Source organism: Heterocephalus glaber, unplaced genomic scaffold, assembly GCF_053883595.1.
Source record: "Heterocephalus glaber isolate CG9 unplaced genomic scaffold, H.glaber_assembly_v1.0 deba00001610, whole genome shotgun sequence".
In the NCBI taxonomy this organism is placed as follows: Eukaryota; Metazoa; Chordata; class Mammalia; order Rodentia; family Bathyergidae; genus Heterocephalus; species Heterocephalus glaber.
Genome location: NW_028258381.1, coordinates 23,290,837 through 23,308,512, shown reverse-complemented (window position 1 = coordinate 23,308,512; position 17,676 = coordinate 23,290,837). Strand labels below are relative to the sequence as shown.

Genomic DNA, 17,676 nt, shown 5'->3' with positions numbered 1-17,676 from the left:
TCGTCGCAGCAGGGTGCTAGGAGGTTAGGGTTTAGCAATCGGGCGCTGTCTCGGGGCTTGGCCTCCTTGGGGTTAGCTTGGATCCCGCTGCCCAAGGCCCAGAGAGAAATCTCAAAGTGGCAGAGAGAACCCAGAGCAATTACCTCTGGGGGTAATTAGATGATGACACAGATAGCCTGCCTTCCTGCCTCCAGAGAGAAGCAGAGGAGGCCAGCCTGTGCCAGCCCTGCCATGCCAGCCCTGTGGGGAAGCAGCCCGTGGGTGACCTCATGGAAGCCGTGGATGTGAATCACACCAGACCAGGTTCCTGCTTCCCCGGGGATGGCCCAGAGGGGCAGCCACCACGCCCACAGCTGGTCACCTTCCCACAATGGTGGCCTCTCCAAGAAGAAACTGGGGGAGGTAGGGGTCCTAGAGCCGGCGTCCTTCCCACAGAAAGCCCGAGTCCGGACTTGGACTTGAAATCCTTGATCCCAAGTTCGGCCCTGACCCAAGATTTGGCCTAAACCCAGCCACCTACAGGAAGCTAAGTGGAGACTGGAGAGGAGCAGAGGCCTCGGCCGCCAGGAGTGGCATTCAGGGGAGGTAGGGGACAGCTTCTGTTGGGGACAAAGCTGAGCTCCCTGCCACTTGCCCTGGGGCTGGCAAGGGTAGGATTGGACTGAGCTGGGCAGAGCAGGGACTCCCGGCCCCAGATGGCCCTGCTGGCCAGACAGAGGGGCAGTGGCACAGACTCAAAGCCTCCTGGGATAGGGACACACCAGGAGGGTTCAAGGGGGAGGCCTGAGGGATGAGTGATCAGAAACTCCCAGGCTGAGGACCAACCCCCCACCTCCTGAGTCTCCACCTGGACAAGACACCCTGTGAGAGGGAAGGGCGAGGAGAAAGATGTGGACAGCTCAGCAAGCTGGGACACGACACAGGCCAGGTGGTCACACACAGACACACGCCAAGGAAGCTCCTGAGGCATCAGAGGCCCCAAAGCAAAGCTCCCTTGGGCAGGCACTGGGGAGCCACAGAGGCACTGGAGCCACAGAGTTATAAGCACACAATGGTGCTTTGAACCTCTCCTTAGGCTCAATGTGGCAGCAGCAAGTGAAGAGTTCGAGGGGCAGGAAGGGAAAGTGGGGAACACAGTAGGAGGCCCTGCAGAGGTGAAGGAGGGCAGGCAAGGAAGTGCTCCCCTGGGACTTTGAGGTCTTTGTGGAAACTGTCTCCATGGGACCGAGGCTGGTCTTCACACCCTCCACCGCCCTAACAGCGACCCTCTGCTTAATCAGCCCCTTTGGGGACACAGTCACCCTCCGACCAGGCCCAAGACTTCCCATGGTTCTGGCTTCCACCACCAGGTCTCGACTCCACCCACGGCACCAGGAGGGTCACAGCCCCTCTGCCACATACCTCCCACGTGCCATCTCCACGGGAGTCGTCAACACCTCCAAACAGAGAAGGCCCGGCCAGCTGTCCTCAGACACAAAGGCTGGACAGGGGCCAGTTCCTCTTACTACACCCTGGCCTCCCTCCGTGGTCCCCCTGACCAGGTGACACATGCCAGCCATGTAGGGACTTTTGGGCCGGCCTACCCGGCCCTCCCTCCTGCAGGGGGCCACTGGGGTGTCTGGAAGAATCTTCTCTGCTCCTAGGGCGGGCAGCCTTCAGGAGCCACCCTGGCTCCCCTGTGGCTTCCTCTCTGGCACCGCCCAGAGCCACAGGGAAGCAGCTGGGAGGGTACAGGGCCGGGCCTGGGGTAGGCAGTCAGGGGCCTTCCCAGCCCTGGCCCCACCAGCTCTGTGTCTGGAGGAGGCTGTTTACCTCACCGGGCGGGGTCCCTGTGTCTGGTCCGGAGCTGACGCTGTGGTGCAGTGGGCTCTGGGTCAGGGTCCAGCACTGTCCCTTTGCGTGGCCTCCCTCATCTTCCTCAGCCTTATGCGCTCTTCCTTTTTTTTCTTTCTTTTCTTTTTTTCAGTACTGGGGATTGAACCCAGGACCTTTGCACTGAGCTACATCCCCTGCCCTTTGTTTTTTTATTATGAGACCGGGTCTTGTTAAGTTGCCCAGACTGGCCCCAAATTTGCCATCCTCCTTCCTCAGCCTCCCCAAGTGCTGCAATTATAAGTGTGCATCGCTACACCCAGCTTCGTGCGCTCATCCTTAAATGGGGCAAATAGTGTCTCTTTCAGACACAGCCCTGAGCAGGTGTGATGCAGTGTGGGAACTGTGCGAAGTTCTCAGCAAGACAGGCAAAGTCCCACCTTGTGCCAGAACTATCTAGAGTTCCTTGAAAGACCATCCTGCCCCCAACCCCACCTGGGCACAGCTCAGCCCATGAGGCTAGGCCACCAGCTCCTGGCCAGAACAGGCCTGTGTCCCAGCAGAGCCAAGCTATAAACTCAGTGGAGCCAAGAGGAGCCATCGCTGTAGAAGTTCAACAGCCCAGCACCACAAGATGCTGTCCTTAGAATGGAGCCAGGCCTGCTTGCTGTCTTGATCAACCCTGCCCCGGGAATGCCATGCCCAGGATCCTTCTTTGCCCTCGACTGGCTTCTTCAGCATAAGCCACAGTCAAGACTCCATGGCAGAACAAGGAGAAGGCACCAGAATTCAGATGGACCAGGCGTGGTGATGCATATCTATAATCCCAGCACTCTGTGAGGCCAAGGCAGGAGGATTTCAAGTTAGAGCCCAGCCTAGGAAACAATAATTTATTGAGACCCTGTCTTAAAATTTAAAAAAATAAAGAAGTTACTGGAGATGTAGCTTAATGCAAAGGCCCTGGGTCCAATCCCCAGTCCTGAAAAATAAAAATAAACATAAAAAAGAACTGAGACAGGCAGCAGGGATGGAGAAAGCAGCCCCTCTAGGGGCTGGAGAGAAGGCTGGCAGAAGGGCAGCATTCCCTCGGATGCCAGCCCACACTGGGCACCGGGAGACACTCAGCCCCGGGGCTGGATATCACGTAAGAAGAGGCCCCACAGCCCCTTGGAACAGGACTCGAGGGCCAGAATGGGGGCTGGGGGAGCCCACGGAGGTATCCAGCCTGGCCCTGCTGCCCGGCCTCCCGCTCGGCCAGGGGCAGCGCAGACACCAGCAGTGCAGGGCTAGGGCCTCCCATTGTCGCCTCCCCCGCCGTGCAGCCGGATGGCACCGTCTCCTAATGCATCTGCCTGTTTACATTCCCCCAACGAGAAGCAGCTTTGTTTATGGAAAAGAGCTATTTTCGCTCCACGTCTGCTCCAACTCCTCCGGCTCGCAGGCGGAATGGCGGCTGCTCTCTTGGGGAGCGGAGAGGAACTGTGGAGCCCATCTCCATGCCCTGGGGACAGTGCCCCAGGGTGCCCACCAGGGGACCATGGACACAGCACCATCTCTCTGACGAAGGCTCCAGGGAGAGGGCCTACATGTAAGCCAATGTGGGGAGGCAACACCGGCAGGTGGGGTTCCTCCTGGGGCAAAAGTACAAGGTCCTCACGAGCAGATGACCTGGGGACGCCAGCACCAAGGTGCACCCCGTCTACACCCGGCCTCCTCCCCTAGGGCCTCCACCCCACAGCCCTGCCAGGTGAGGAATGTCCTTGGTCCCATCACACAGATGGGAAACTGAGGCTCCTGGAGACAAGGTGGCATCTCAAAACCCACAGAGTCTCCAAGGGTCAGAGTCACATCGTAGGGACCCAAGGTTTTGCCCCAAACCTCAGGTTTTTCTCCTCCTCTCCTCCAAGATGGAAGCAGATGTATCTCACTAAGCGGGGGTCAGTGGGAGTCCCTGGCCAGAGCCATTTCCACGAAAAACCACAGCAAACGTTCAGTCCACTCTCAGGAGTCGGCAAGCAAGGCTTCAGCAACATAGGCGCCTCTCCAGAAGGAAGCTGCTATTTTCCAGCTGGGAACCCCAAAGCTCGGAGGGGTAGAAAGACCCAAGCCACACGCCCCTTGGAGAAGAAGCGAGAGGCTGGAGAGCAGTCTCCCTGGGCAGTAGAAGGCGTACAGGGCGGGTGCAGAGACGCCTACCGGTGCCCTCCTGTCGCCCACCCTCCACATCTTCCCACCATCCTTCCTCCATCTTGCTTACCTTCTCTGCAGAATCTGCAGTTCCAGGTGCAAGCAGTACCTGGACAAGAAGGCAGGGCAACAGCGGTCACCATGACAACAAGAAAGAGAAAGAAAACCTAGTGGAGTGGACACCTGCTAGAGCAGCCAAGGGACACCTCCCTGGCACTAATGCTCTCATTCCAAGAGGGCTCCCTGATGGTCTAGGGACGGGGCACTCAGGGGGCCTCTGTGCTGGGGACAGCAGTGAGGGTGTCATTAGATTAGAGATGAAAAGTTCTCAACTAGGAGACTGGCTGGGTACATAGCCCTGGGATCAGTTTCTCCTAGACGCCCTTTGGGACTCATAGCCTGCAGCCCCTGGTGTCCTTGGACTCCCCAGGATAGAGTGATGTGGACCTGGGCCACCTGCTACAGAGTAAAGCCATGCACGCTGAGCTTTGGGACACACTGCTGATCGCCATCATGGCCCCTCTTTCTCCACCTTGTCCCCACATGTGCGAAACCACAAGGGAACTTTGTGAGTCCTTGTTGGGGGCCATATGGTGCTCAGGGGCCTCACTTCCTGGGCAGACAGGTGTCTACTTCACACGGATGCCGGGAGCTTCCTTGTGCCAGAGTGGCTGCCTTCTCTCCACACTCCTCAGTTAATCCCTGGGAGCAGGGTCACCTAAACAGGAAGGAGGTGCAGCACTGTGTCCATGGTCACACTGTGTGTGTGTGGCAGGGCTCCCTAGCTGGATCTCAGGAAAGAAGTGTGATGCCCAGACAACAGTTGCTGTCATCCTGTTACCAAGTCAGCACCAAGGCCAAAGGTCAAGGGTCTCCCACAAAGCCAACTCCAGAAGAAAAAGTGGCCATGGCTCATGGCTTCCTGTCTGATTTTTCTCTCCGTGGTGTCTTTGTAGCTGTTCCTCAGACACACAGCTTAAAGCAGGTCTTCCCTGACTCCAACGGACAGCACAGTGACCAGCTGACAGCCAGCCTCTGCTTCTCTCCCATGTCACCATGCAGGGGGGACCCTGTGACCAAGGGTGCTGGGGTGGCAAGGCTTGCTGAGCCCAGTCACATCCCCACTGGACCAGAGTTCTGCCTGGAAGCCAACCACTCCTCATGCTCAAGCACAGTCCTGGGTCATCTACAGAGGGGCTTTCCACTGCCTCATCCTGATTCACACTTTGAGGTGGGCAAGGAACAGGAGAGGGGACGTGACTTCCCTGCTGTCAAACACCCAGTAAGCCAGGGATGCTGGCCCACATCTTTAACCCCAGCACTCTGGAAGGCTGAGGCAGGAGGATTGCAAGTTCAAGTCCAGCCTGGAAAACTTAGTGACTTAGTGAGACCTTGTTTCAAAATTAAAAATAAAAAAGTACTAGAGATATAGCTCAGTGTGAAGGCCCTGAGTTCAATCCCAAGTACCATTAAAGAAAAAAAAACAAAACAATAGCAACAACAAAAAAACAGTAAGTGTCATGCCAGGATCCAACCCCTTTCATTTTCTGCCACAGCCCACAGCATTTCCCAAGTGCCCACTCTGTGCCCAGAGGTGGTAGAGGCCTGTGGTGAGTGCAGACATGAGTTAGAAGCAAGGGGCTGCCCAGAGCACAGGGTCGGGAGTCCGTCCCTCTGTGCCCCCTGTCCTGATGGACATCAGCTCCTCCCCTACCCCATCCCAAGTCAGCACCAAGGCATTGGTGGAGGGTCTTGTGCAGAGCCAAGTCCAGACAGGGGATGTGGGGCCTCGTGGCTTCGTGGCCTCTGTTCCCACATAGCCTCCTCCATGCACCTCTCATCTTGTTGGCTTCCTTAACTCTGCACTTCAGCCTCTCACTCCTTGCTGGCTGACACCTCCATCAAGCCCCTGCGCTTGGCCTCTGCCCCACCATCCATCCCCATCCCCACAGGCATTGGGGGTCCTGCTGAAACCCAGATCAGACCCCATTTCTGGCCCTCCCAGGTATGCCATGGCTACTGCTGTGCAGACAATGAGTCCGGATTCCTCTATCTGAATTTGAGACCAACACAGAATCATCCCTATATTATTGCTGACCCAGGTCCTTCTCTGCCTGGCATCAAAATTGTGGATCTACCTCTCACTCTTCCCAGCAGATGGGATGGAATGCCTTTCTTTTGTTTCCTAAATGCTGCTGTATGCTATTCCTGGGGAATTCCCCTCTTGGCCAATTATATCCACCTTCCCAGACTCCCTTACAGCTAGAACTCCATCGTGTGACCTGGGCTTCACTAATCAAGGCAGCTGCCAAGCTCAGAATAGGAAGCAGTGGTTCAGGAAGCAGATGCTATGTGACTAAATGAATGAGTGAAGGAGTGTTCTCCCTGTGCAAGAAGCCAGAGGTCTCTTGGCTCCAGGAGAACTAGAAAAGAACGGACAGACACCACATGGCCCTGTGGCTTGGTAAGCAGCACTCACTCCTCCCCAGATACCTCTCCAGGCCATCAGCTTATATTGGTGCTAAAGGCACATGTAGGGCTAGCCATTGCTACAGCTGCTAGGGTATTGCTTATTAGCCAATTCAATGGGACAGTATTTCCAAGAAATAAATGTGGAAGTGCTGGCTTGTCTCCATGCCCCCTTATCCCACTATTGATTTGTATCTGAGAGGCTTACACAGCCCGCCCCAGAATAAGACTCAGCCCATCCCATACAAGGGATGGTGGAAGACTGGGAACTCCTTTCCCAAGATGCCTATGACTTCTTGTTATGGGGGCAGAACTGGTCACATCTCACAGTTAGCCAGGACCCAGAGCGCTGCTTCCACTGAATTTTGCTTTGGGGGAATCTCAGCTCTTGCTGGAGACATTTCAGCCCACCAGGACAGCCACCAGCTGTGGAAATCCTCTTCTTGTTTTTCATCTACAAACCCACTCACACCAGGCATTTGTGTGGGCAGGTTTACTGATGCTTGGAGACACAAGGGATCTGCCTTGCAATTACTGGAACCTCTTAAAAGCCTTCTCTGAGGATGTCTCTGTCATCTCGGCCCTGGTGCTCCCTGTTCATCCTTCTCTTGCCTTGCCAATCCCCCTGCAGTCAGGCAAAGAGCCCAGCCTCCATGGGCCCACCTCCATCCAAGGAGGCTCCGATCAATTCTCCTAAACAAGGAGGATTCACCTCTAAGCAGAATTTGATGCCAGTTCTGAAAATGATGCACTCTCATCCTGCTGTACTGGCTCAGGGTCACCTTCCCAGCGCAGTTCCAGGTGCCCCTAGTATTCCAAGGACCCAGAGCTGAGCGCAGCACAGATCCAAGCCTCGTAGAGAGGGGGGAGGCGGCCCTAAGGCCAGAGCCAAGCAGGAGGGGAGATGCTGAGGTGAGGACATAGCCAGGCCCTGCGAAAGAGAGGAGGGCAGATCCTGTCACCTGGAGGAGCCAGAAAGAAGGTGAAGAGAAAGCCAGATGGGAAGGGGATTCAGGAGAGGACAAGGCAGCTGGGACATGGTCAGCCACCCCTTCCTCTCTGTGAGAGAGGTTCCTCTCTGTGAGATCAGGCTGCACCGTGATCATCTGCTTTGGTGTCCCCTCCAACAGCAGACAGAGAGCTCCCAGCAGGCAAAGGCCAAGTTCAATCTGCAGCAACATAGAGGCATCCATGGGTGCCTGAAAGCCATGGCTCCCTAACATTGTAGCATACATAAGAGATGCCCAGGCTGGATTTCAAGCATTATTACAAGGTGTGACCAAAATCATGGTGAGTGCTGCTGCCAACTGCCATGCAACAGAAAGGCAGCTCATAAAAATGACGGTGCGTCCTCCTCCACCTTATTCACTGGATCTGGCACTGTGTGACTTCTGGCTCTTCCTCAAGTCACAGTGACCATGAGAGGTAAATGTTTTGAATGGAATTAGGACATCAAGGTAGCCAGAACAGCTCAACTAAAGACACTCTGGAAAGAGGACTTCCAGAAAGGGACAAGGACGATAGGATAAGTGTGTTTGAAGCAAGGAAGTGTTCTGAGAGTAATTAATGCCAATGGGTCTTTTACTCTAACACATTTTTTAAATTCAAAATTTTACTGTATTTTTCAATCACACTTCATACACAGAGTATTTGGGACTCCCCAAAACTCCCATGGCAAGTGTTATGCTCTGATAAGGACCCGGATCTCACCTCACTCAGGAAGAAGTCTCACCCCAGAGTTCAGGTCAAAGGCAGAGACGCTGCCCTCCCCCAGTGGCCCCCGGACAGAGGCAGGTCCCCAGGCACTGTAGGCTGTGTGGGATTATCGTGAGTTAATTTTCTGTCCCCTCAATCTCTGGGTTCCTGGAACTTGCCGAGCAGTGAGAGTGGGCAACATGCATGTGACAATCAATCACTCGCTGCTTTGCCTTGTTATCTAATGACTCTGTCAGGCTTGTGAGACTCCTCACTTGTACCAGGTTCTGTGTCACAAAAGCTCTGTGCCTTCTCTGGGGCCTCCCCTTCCGCAGTCCTGGTCCCTTAGTAGGTGCCCAGCAAACCTTCAAACGGAGCAGCAATCACTGATTCCTGCTCAAATGGACTATCCCTTACCATCCTTGAGAGATTTGGTATAATACTCAGGTCCGGCCTCACTTCCAGTGATGCTGATTTAATTGGTTGAGCAGGGTCCTGGCATCAGGATTTTAACAAACTTCCCAGATGGCTCACATACAGAGGTGAGAATGCTGCTGTAGTGTCTCCCACAATGTCCTATGTGCACCCGGAAGGCTGCTCTTAGTGCTCAGCTGCCGCTACTGCAGATCTCGCCCACTTCCACGGCTTAACACCCCACTGCATCAGGTGACTCCTAAGCTACAATGTCCAGCCTAGGAAGATTTTAGGCTCCAAATTATAATCAAGGGGGCAGCTCCCCTACAGGCCCACAGGGACAGATACGTGGCATGGTGCTCTGCATCCCCCAAGCAGACATCTTCACTTGTACGTAGGACCTCAGTGAACAGCCTCCACCATGCTGAACAGCTGTTTTTGTCACATGTTTTAGACTATCGGTGATGGAAAATCAACTGGAACCAGTCCAAGCAAGGGGAGGGAGGGAGGGGTCTTCTATAACTTTGGGGTACAGATGGGTACAGGGGCATTTGCTCCAAGGCTCCTAACATCACCAAGAACCTCATCTCTTCATGGTAAATATCACAGGGAAGGTCTGTAAGTGGCCTGATCAGGTGTCAACCTGACACCAATTCACTGAAACCAGATGTGGGGTTGTGTAGCACAGCTGTTCTACTCCCAGCACACAGCAACTTCCGGTTAAGATGGTGGAATAAAGCCAGATTCAACCATCTCTCTTCCTCCAGAGACTAGCCATTTGCAGTATTGGAAGAATAACAATAAAGAGAGAGGACATTGTTGCTGTTGTTACCTGGTATATTTGTTGAGGCCCTGGTAAGAAAGAAACAGATACAGGATTTAAAAGGATGATTAAAGAAACGCTGGCCTAGATGTTGTGATACATGCCTGTAACCCCACCACTGAGAAGGCTGAGGCAAAAGGACCTCGCGTTTGGGCCCAGCCTGAGCAACTTAGTAAGACCTTGTGTCAGAAAATAAAGACACACACACACAGAGAGAGAGAGAGAGAGAGAGAGAGAAAAGGGAAGTTATAAGGTGAGGGCTAAGAGGATCAGTAAAAGGCGGTAATGCACACAAATGTTAGCTGTTACACCCCAGCTTCCCAGACACCTAGGCTGCCCAGCCAAGAATGGCCTCAGTTGGATGGATTCAGTCCCTGCCAGACTTGGAAAAGGAGGTGTTGGGGGAATTGGTACCCTGCCATGGGCTCAGTATGCTTCGTCCCTTCCAAAACTCATGCTGAAATACAATTACCACTGTGGTGGTGTTGGGAGATGGGGCCTTCAAGAGAGCGCTGGATGTCCATGGATGAGTTGGGTTGATGCCTTTCTGGCTGAACTGGGTTAGTTCTCTCAGGAATGGGTCAGTTATCACAAGAGCAGGGTATTATGAGTTGAGTCTGACTTCATGCTTTCTCTCTTCCTCACAGCCCACTTGCCCTTCCACCTCTCGGCTTGTTAGGATCCAGAACAAGTCCTCACCGCACACAGCCACCTAAGTGTGGACCTCCAGCTTCCAGAACTGTGAACTAAATAAACAGATCTTTGTAAATTACCCAGTCTCAGGTATTCTGTTACAGCAACAGAACAGGACTAAGACACACCCCAGCCTCCCTCACTGCAGGCTGCACATAACTCAAGACTACACATAACTGGAGGCCAGAGAGAACCGAGGGCATGCAATCCACAGAGCTCCACCTTCCAGGCTGGCGGAGAAGCACAGAGACGATGACCAGAGTGGCACCCATGAAACATCCTGCACATGGGGCAGCCACCAAAATAACATGTCCTCTCCACCATTCCAGGGGCAGCCACCTTAGAGTCATCCTGTGTGCCCCATTTGTTCTTTATCTACATTCCATCACCAAGTCTTACTGATTTCCCTTCCTGTACATTTCTGGAGTCTGCTTCTTCCTGTCTTCTCCACTTCTCCTTGCTTGGAGCCTTTATCATCTCTCTCTTGCACAATCAAACTCATTTCCCAACTGGCTTCTCTGTGTGTAATCAAATCCACCTCCACAGACCCAGTGCACTTGACCCTGGCCCTTCCCCACTGAACCCTCCAGATCCCCAGCGCTGCAGGATGATAGGTGGCCCTGCTCTGCATGTTCTGGGGCTGTAGACCTGTGGCAGCTGCATGGCAGCAGGACCAGGGAGGTTGGTGACCAGCTGGCTCAGGAATTTAGGTCTTTTCTCTTAGGCAATGGGATACCAAAGGAACTTTGAAAACAAGATTTTGTTGTTGTTAACGTTTCATTTTGAATTTCAGACTTTTCAAAATGTTGCAAAAAGAGTAAAAAATAGTCCCAAATAGGACACAGGAGATCTTTTATGTAGATTCTTTCAGGCCTGGATTTATCTCAGTGGTTCCACCGCCTGCCTCGCAAGCGCAAGGTGCAGAGTTCGATCCCTGGTACAAAAAAAAAAAGACAATAGATTCTTCCAAATGTTAGCATCAAGGGCCAGGGATTTAGCTCAGTGGTTCCACTGCCTGCCTCGCAAGCACAAGGACCTGAGTTTGATCCCTGGTACCAAAATAAAAAAATAAAAAAGCCAAATGTTAGCATCTTACATAATGCAATTAATCAAAATCAGAAAATATTATTTCTTTATCTAAAAATTTTATTTGAATTTATACAGTTGTCCTGCTGTGCCCCTTTTCTGACCTGGGATGCAATATAAAATCACTTCGTTTTTAGTTGTTAAATTTTAGTTCAGTCAGGTATAGTGGCACACAACTGTAAAGCCAGCACTCTGGAAGCCTGAGGCAGAAGGATCACAAGTTCAAGCCTCCCCTGGGCAACTTAGCAGTTTAGTAATCCTGTCTGAAAATAAAAAATAAAGGATTAGGGATGTAGCTCAGTGTGCAGGCTCTGGGTTCAATTCCCAGTACTGAAGAAGAAGAAAGAGAAAGAGGAGGAAGAGGGGGGAGGGGAGGGGAGAATGAAGGAAGAAGGAAAAGAAAAAGAAGGGAAAAAAGAGCCCGTAGTTCTCTTTAATCTGGAGCTGGCTTTTGGTCTTTATTACTAACACCTCTTTATGTATGTATATATGTATGTATGTACTATACAAAGGTGTGTATGTATGTATGCATTTATACAATATGGGGGGCTAAACCCAGGGCCTCACACATGCTACCTCCCCAGCTTTTTTTATTTTTTATTTTATTGATTTATTTTTTATACTGGAGATTGAACCCAGGACCTTTGCACTGAACTACATCTCTAGCCCTTTCTATTTTTTATTTTGAGTCAGGGTCTTGCTAATCACTAAGTTGCCCAGGCTCGGCTTGAACTTGCCATCCTCCTGCCTCAGCCTCCCAGAGTGCTGGGATTACAGGTGTGTGCCACCACACCCAGTTGATCTTGACACTTTGAGCAAGACTGGTCAGTTGTTTTTTAGAATGCACCTCCGTGTGGCCTTGCATAATGTGTCCTCCCAATTCAGATTGCACATTTTGGGCAAGAATACCACAAAAGTAAGAATGTATCTTTCTCAGTTCATCATATCAAGAGGCATATGATATAAGTTTGTCTCAACATTGGTGATATTAATTGTAGCTATTGGATTAGGATGTTGTCTACCAACTTTCTCCAGCATAAAGCGACCATTTTCCTCTGAAGTATCCTATGAGGGAAATACTTTCGGACTATGTAAATGACCTGTTTCTTATATATTTTTATCTACTTCTTTTAACATTCATTAATGCCTCTTGTCTCAAGCAATGACTATTGTGATATTTGCAGAACAGTGATCCTCAAATTCATTCCTTCTATACTCCATACAGTAGTTGGAACTCCACTATAAGAAGAGGAAAAACAGGGAATCCACCCAATCAGAAGATGATATCCAGGGACCAAAACAGTCCCTTGACATATTCTAAATCACATCCCTCATTAAGGACTAGTATTGACAATATATAAAGAACACTTACAACTCAATAATAAGACAAACATGCCACTAAAAAAGTGGGCAAAGGATCTGAAGAGATCTTTCTTTCCTTCTTTCTTTTTTTGGTACTGGGGCTGAGTAGATATTTCTCAAGAGAGCTCAGGGTGGTAGAGGGGTAGAGAGCATGCTGAGCATGTTCAAGGCTTTGGCTTCAATAATTAACAATGCCCCCCAATTTTTTTTTTACAAATGAGCATGAAGCACATGAAAAGATTCTCAGCATTATTAGTCACTGAGGAAATGAAAACCAAAGCCACAGTGTGATGTCACTTTGTACCCCTGGGATGGCAATAATAAAAAAGAGAAAATAAGTCCTAGGGAGAATATAAAAAAAAGGGAACCTCACACATTGCTAGTAGGTATGTGAAATGGTGCAGCCCTTGTGAAAAATAGCTTGGCCTTTTCTTAAAAGGTTAGTCATAGAATACCACATGTCCCAGCAACTTCACTTCTAGGTATGTATGAAAACATAAGTCCACAAAAAGACTTGTATGCAGATGGATGTGGTGCTGCATTCCTGTAATCTCAGCTACATGGAAGGCTGAGGCAGGAGGATTGCAAGTTTGAGATCAGCCTCGGCAATTCAGTGAGGTTCTGTCTCAAAATAAAAGTTCTTTTAAAAGACCTGGGGATGTACCTCTGTGGTAGAGCACTTACCTAGTATGCATGAGGTTCCTGGCTTAATCTCCAGTGCTGAAAAAAACTGTACACAGATGTTCAAAGCAACATTATTAATAGCCAAACAGCAACCAGGCATGGTAGCACATTCTGTAATCCCAGAATTTGGGAGGCTGAAGCAGGAGGATCACTGAGAATCGAAGACTAGCTTGGGCTACATAGTGAGTTCAAGGCCAGCCTGGACTACATAGTGAATCCCTATCTCAAAAAACCTAAAAAGTAAAATAAAATAAATTTTAAAAAAAATAGCCAAACAGCAGAAGCAACCCAATGTCTACCAGGTGAAAAAGGGATTAATAAGATGTAGTGGATCCATACAGTAGAATAATATTCAGCAATAAAAAGAGATAAAGCACTGTCACATGCTACAGTGTGGATGAACCTTGAAAACCTTGTGCTCAGTGAAGGAAGCCAGACACAAAGGATCAGTTATTGCAGGGCTCTCCAACCCCCAGCAGGCCACAGCCCAGGCCAAACAGCAGGAGGCAAGCAGCAGGTGAGAGGGAGAAGCTTGACCTATATTTACAGCCAGCTCCATTGCCCACATCACCAGCTGAGCCCCGCCTCCTGTCAGATCAGCAGCAGCCTTCAGTTCTCATAAGGGTGTGGACCATATGGTGAACTACGCAGGCGCAGGATCTAGGTTGTGTGTTACTTTAAATCATCCCCAAACTGCCACCCCCCCCCATCCACGGAAAAACTGGCTTCCACAAAACTGGTCCCTAGTTCCATAAAGGCTGGAGACTCCTGACTTGTTGTATGGTTCCACTTATATGAAATGTCCAGAACAGGCAAATGACGGAAAATAGGGTAATGATTGCCAGAGGTCGGGGTGAGAGACAATCCAGGGAGACTTTAAAAAGGTGACTTACATGATATGCAAATTATATCTCAATAAAGCTGTTATTGAAACCCAGAAAAACAGGGCTGAGTGTGTCGCTCAGTGGTAGAGCCCTTCCCTAGCACGCATGAGGCCATCGGTTTGATTCCCCAGCTCTGCAAAGGACAAAAACAAAACCAGCAACAACTCTTCCTAAGCTCTGTGGTAGCCCCAGCAGCTGCCTGGGCTCCTGCCTGCAGCTACCCTTTGGATTCAGCTGGCACCAAGCAGAACAGCATACTCCAGGATGGGCAAACACAGCACCCACTTCCCAGTCTCCTGCTCTAGGCCAGGAAGATGCATCGCCACCTTTGATCAGCTATCTCTTTACTCCCCAGTGAAATACCCAGAGCCAGACTGTGGTTTTGAGACTTGAAGTCCAAAGCCATGAGTCAACATACTCTACTTATCAAGACCAAAGGCTGCGGTCACTGTGTGTGTGGAAGGAACAGCTCACTGTTCGTGGCGCCTTCATGCCAGAGGGCTGGGTCGCACCCTGTGCCCACTGGGGCCAAGCTCCCAGATCCTGCTGGACTCACCACTCGCCACCCAGGGCCGTGCATTTCCCACAACCCTTGAGGCTCTGTGGCTTGGAGCCTGGGAGTCTGGGCCTCCCCAGGGGCTGCCCAGGCCAGCCCAGCCCATGCTGGGGCCTCTGGCTTCTGCTTGTTTGCTTGAGTTTATGTTGTCAAGCACAACTCCAAGCCAGGAGTGATGGTGCATGCCTGTAAGCCCAGCACTCTGGGAGGCTGAGGCAGGAGGACTGCAAGTTCAAGGCCAATCTGGGCCACTTAACCAAGACTCTAACTCAAAATTTAAAAAAGAAAATTTTTTAAAGGCTAGATATGAAGCTCACAGCAAAGGCCCTGATCCAATTCCTAAGCAAAATAAAACAAACAAAAAGACACATACACACACACCTCTAGTCAGGGCTCCTTACAGTCCTTCAGTGCCTTCCAGGATAAAGATGACCTTGAACTTGGCTTGATGCGGTCCCTGGGAGCCCTGCCTGCAACGAGACTCTCAGCACCTCATGGCCACGATGGTGCCCTTCCTGTGGACCCATTGGTCTCATTTCAGCTCTTAGGACACACCCCCACCCCTTGCCTCTCACCTCCGGACCTTCTCACCCTGTTTTCCTGGCACCTCCTTAATTAGCTCACTCATCCCTGCTTGAGAAATGGTCGCCCCTGAAGCCCCTGGGCTATCGTGTCTCCCAGGCTCTGGTCAGAGCACCCATGATGCCTCAGTGGCTGCTTCCTGCCTCTTCCTCTTTCTCAGAGCCCTGCTGCACCATGGGGCAGGGTCCATTATCCTCCTGCTGACACCCACACAGCGGGCACAGAGCCTGGCACAGGACACATAGGGAGCCCGTGGCAGACAGAATGGCAGAGCATCATCCTGGAGCCTCACTTGAGCCACTCCTGTCTTCAGCTTCTTGAGCAATGCCATTTTCCAAGCATCATTCAGATCACATCCATCCCCCCCCCATCACCCGCCTAGAGCTTCATGCTGTGATTGTAATGAAACCCAAATCCTTGCTGTAGTCAACAGGACCTCAGGCTGGTCCCTGCCTCTCTCCGGGACAGCACAATGGGAAGCCCTCGGAGAGTTCTAATCAGAACGTCAGGTTCCCTGCTGGGCTGACACTTTGACTCCTTGGTTCCCCTTAACCTCTGCAAGTTCGTTTTCATCTGCCCCAGTGCAGGGCCATGTGGATCAGAAACTGATTCAAAAGAAAAAGAAAAGAAACTGATCACATGATCAAGATCAACTTCCAGTAGCTCACAAGCCTCTCCTCTCCAGAACATAGCAAGAGGCAGAGGGCAGTGCCAGCTGCCCCAGCAAGGGGGATGTCTCATCCCTGACATCATTTAGAACTGCCAGCCCCATAGATCTGTAATCCCAGTGCTCTGGGAGGCTGAGGCAGGAGGATTGTAAATTCAAGGAGGACTGTAAATTCCAGCCTAGGCAACTTCGTGATTTCTTGAAACTCTGCCTCAAAGTAAAAATAAAAAAGAATTGGAGATGCAGCCCAAAAAGAAGGCCCTAGGTTCAATCCCTAGTACAAAAAGAAAAGAAAAAACAGCAATAAGACAAGGTAAGAATAAAAGCAGGCAGATTTTGAGTAGTTTTATTCTCATTCAACTGGCCAGTGACAATGCACACTAACTTCCTGTACCCCGAAAGGACCACTCATACCTGACCAGCCCCTGGCCATGTCACTTCCTGGGCAGGACACCCTCCATTCATCTACCAGTCAGGGCCTGGCCAAGGGAGGACACGGCCTCATGATCACCCCGTAGGGTCATCCATCTAGGACAAAGCAGGCACAGCATAGCATGACTTTCATGCCACCCCCTCCCTCGTGGCTAGTGAGGACAGTCATTTCCTGCTTGGTCACAGCACAAGAAGTCAAGCGGTCCCCACATGCCAGGCTCTCTGACCTGGGGCTTGTGAAGGCCTCTGGCACCCACATCCCCACTGTCAGCAGACATTCCCAAAGTCAGCAGACTTCAGGAAACTTTCCTTGGCGCCTCTGAGAGGCTGGGCTGGGCTGCTAGACATGGAAGACACTGCTTATGGAGGGCAAGGGCAAAACAGGAGGAACCTCTGCACATTCTCACTGTCCCCAGCCCACACCTATCCCCCTTCTCAGGGAAGGCATGGTCTCTGCATTTTCTTGGATGAGTAAACATGAGTGAAGCCCCAGCCAGGGTTGCTAGGGGTCAGACCCCCCAGAGGTCTCTATGGCTGGCCTTCCTGAGAACACCATGTCCCTACGCCCCCCCCCCCCAGGAGGAGAGAGGACTATGTGACAGCAGATAGAAGAGACAGGACCGGGGCCTGGTGTCAGGAAGCATCAGACAGGGTCTGCCTAACGACCGGTCAGGCAGTGGAAATCCTTAGGAACTGTCAGATTTCAACAGAAACACAGGGAAAGGAAAGGAAGGCCAATTGGGCAAAGAAACCTTGGCCCAGAAAACAGCCTTCGGGGCCAGTTTCCACAGGAGGATTAAAGACAGATTCGGCCACTCACATCCAGTCCCTGTTTGGGCCCCGCCACTGTCCCAGGGATCAGGACCCACACTGTGCTTTACTCTGTCCTCACAACAGCCTTGGGGGAGGGCTAATCATGCCCATTTCCCAGGTGCAGCTGGCTCAGGATGGCCATGATGATTTAAGAAGCCCCATTCCAGCTGTGTGTGGTGGTGCATGACTGTAATCCTATCACACTGGGAGGCCGAGGCAGGAGGATCACAAGTTTGGGCCCAGCCTGGGGACCTTAGTGAGACCCTGACTCACTAAAAAAGGTTGGGGATATAGTTCAGTATAAAACCCTGGGTTCAAACCCCAGTACTGCAACAAGAAGAATGAGGTGGGGGTGGGGGAGAACCTACTCTCTGCCTTCCCATCCAGGGCTGTTTTCAGGAAAACAGGAAGTTGGCCACAGCAGTGCACTCCTGTAATCCCAGCACTCGAGAGGCTGAGGCAGGAGGATTGCGGTGAGTTTCAGGCCAGCCTGGGCTACATAGTGAGTTCAAGACCA

At 51.5% G+C, this 17,676-nt stretch overlaps 1 protein-coding gene across 3 annotated transcripts in view; it reads right to left on the bottom strand.

The window, feature by feature from the left end:
- Positions 1–17,676, bottom strand: part of Myl10 (myosin light chain 10) — a 78,268-nt gene that overhangs the window by 51,439 nt on the left and 9,153 nt on the right. The window contains exon 1 of one of the 3 annotated variants that reach the window (XM_021254466.2): positions 1,402–1,542. The exons of 1 other annotated variant lie outside the window; for it this stretch is intronic. In XM_021254466.2, the coding sequence (XP_021110125.1) occupies positions 1,402–1,415 (14 nt within the window). In that variant the 5' untranslated portion in view covers positions 1,416–1,542. Of the gene's footprint in view, positions 1–1,401; positions 1,543–17,676 lie in introns of those variants that run through there. One more of the 3 variants, XM_021254469.2, reaches the window with a different exon arrangement.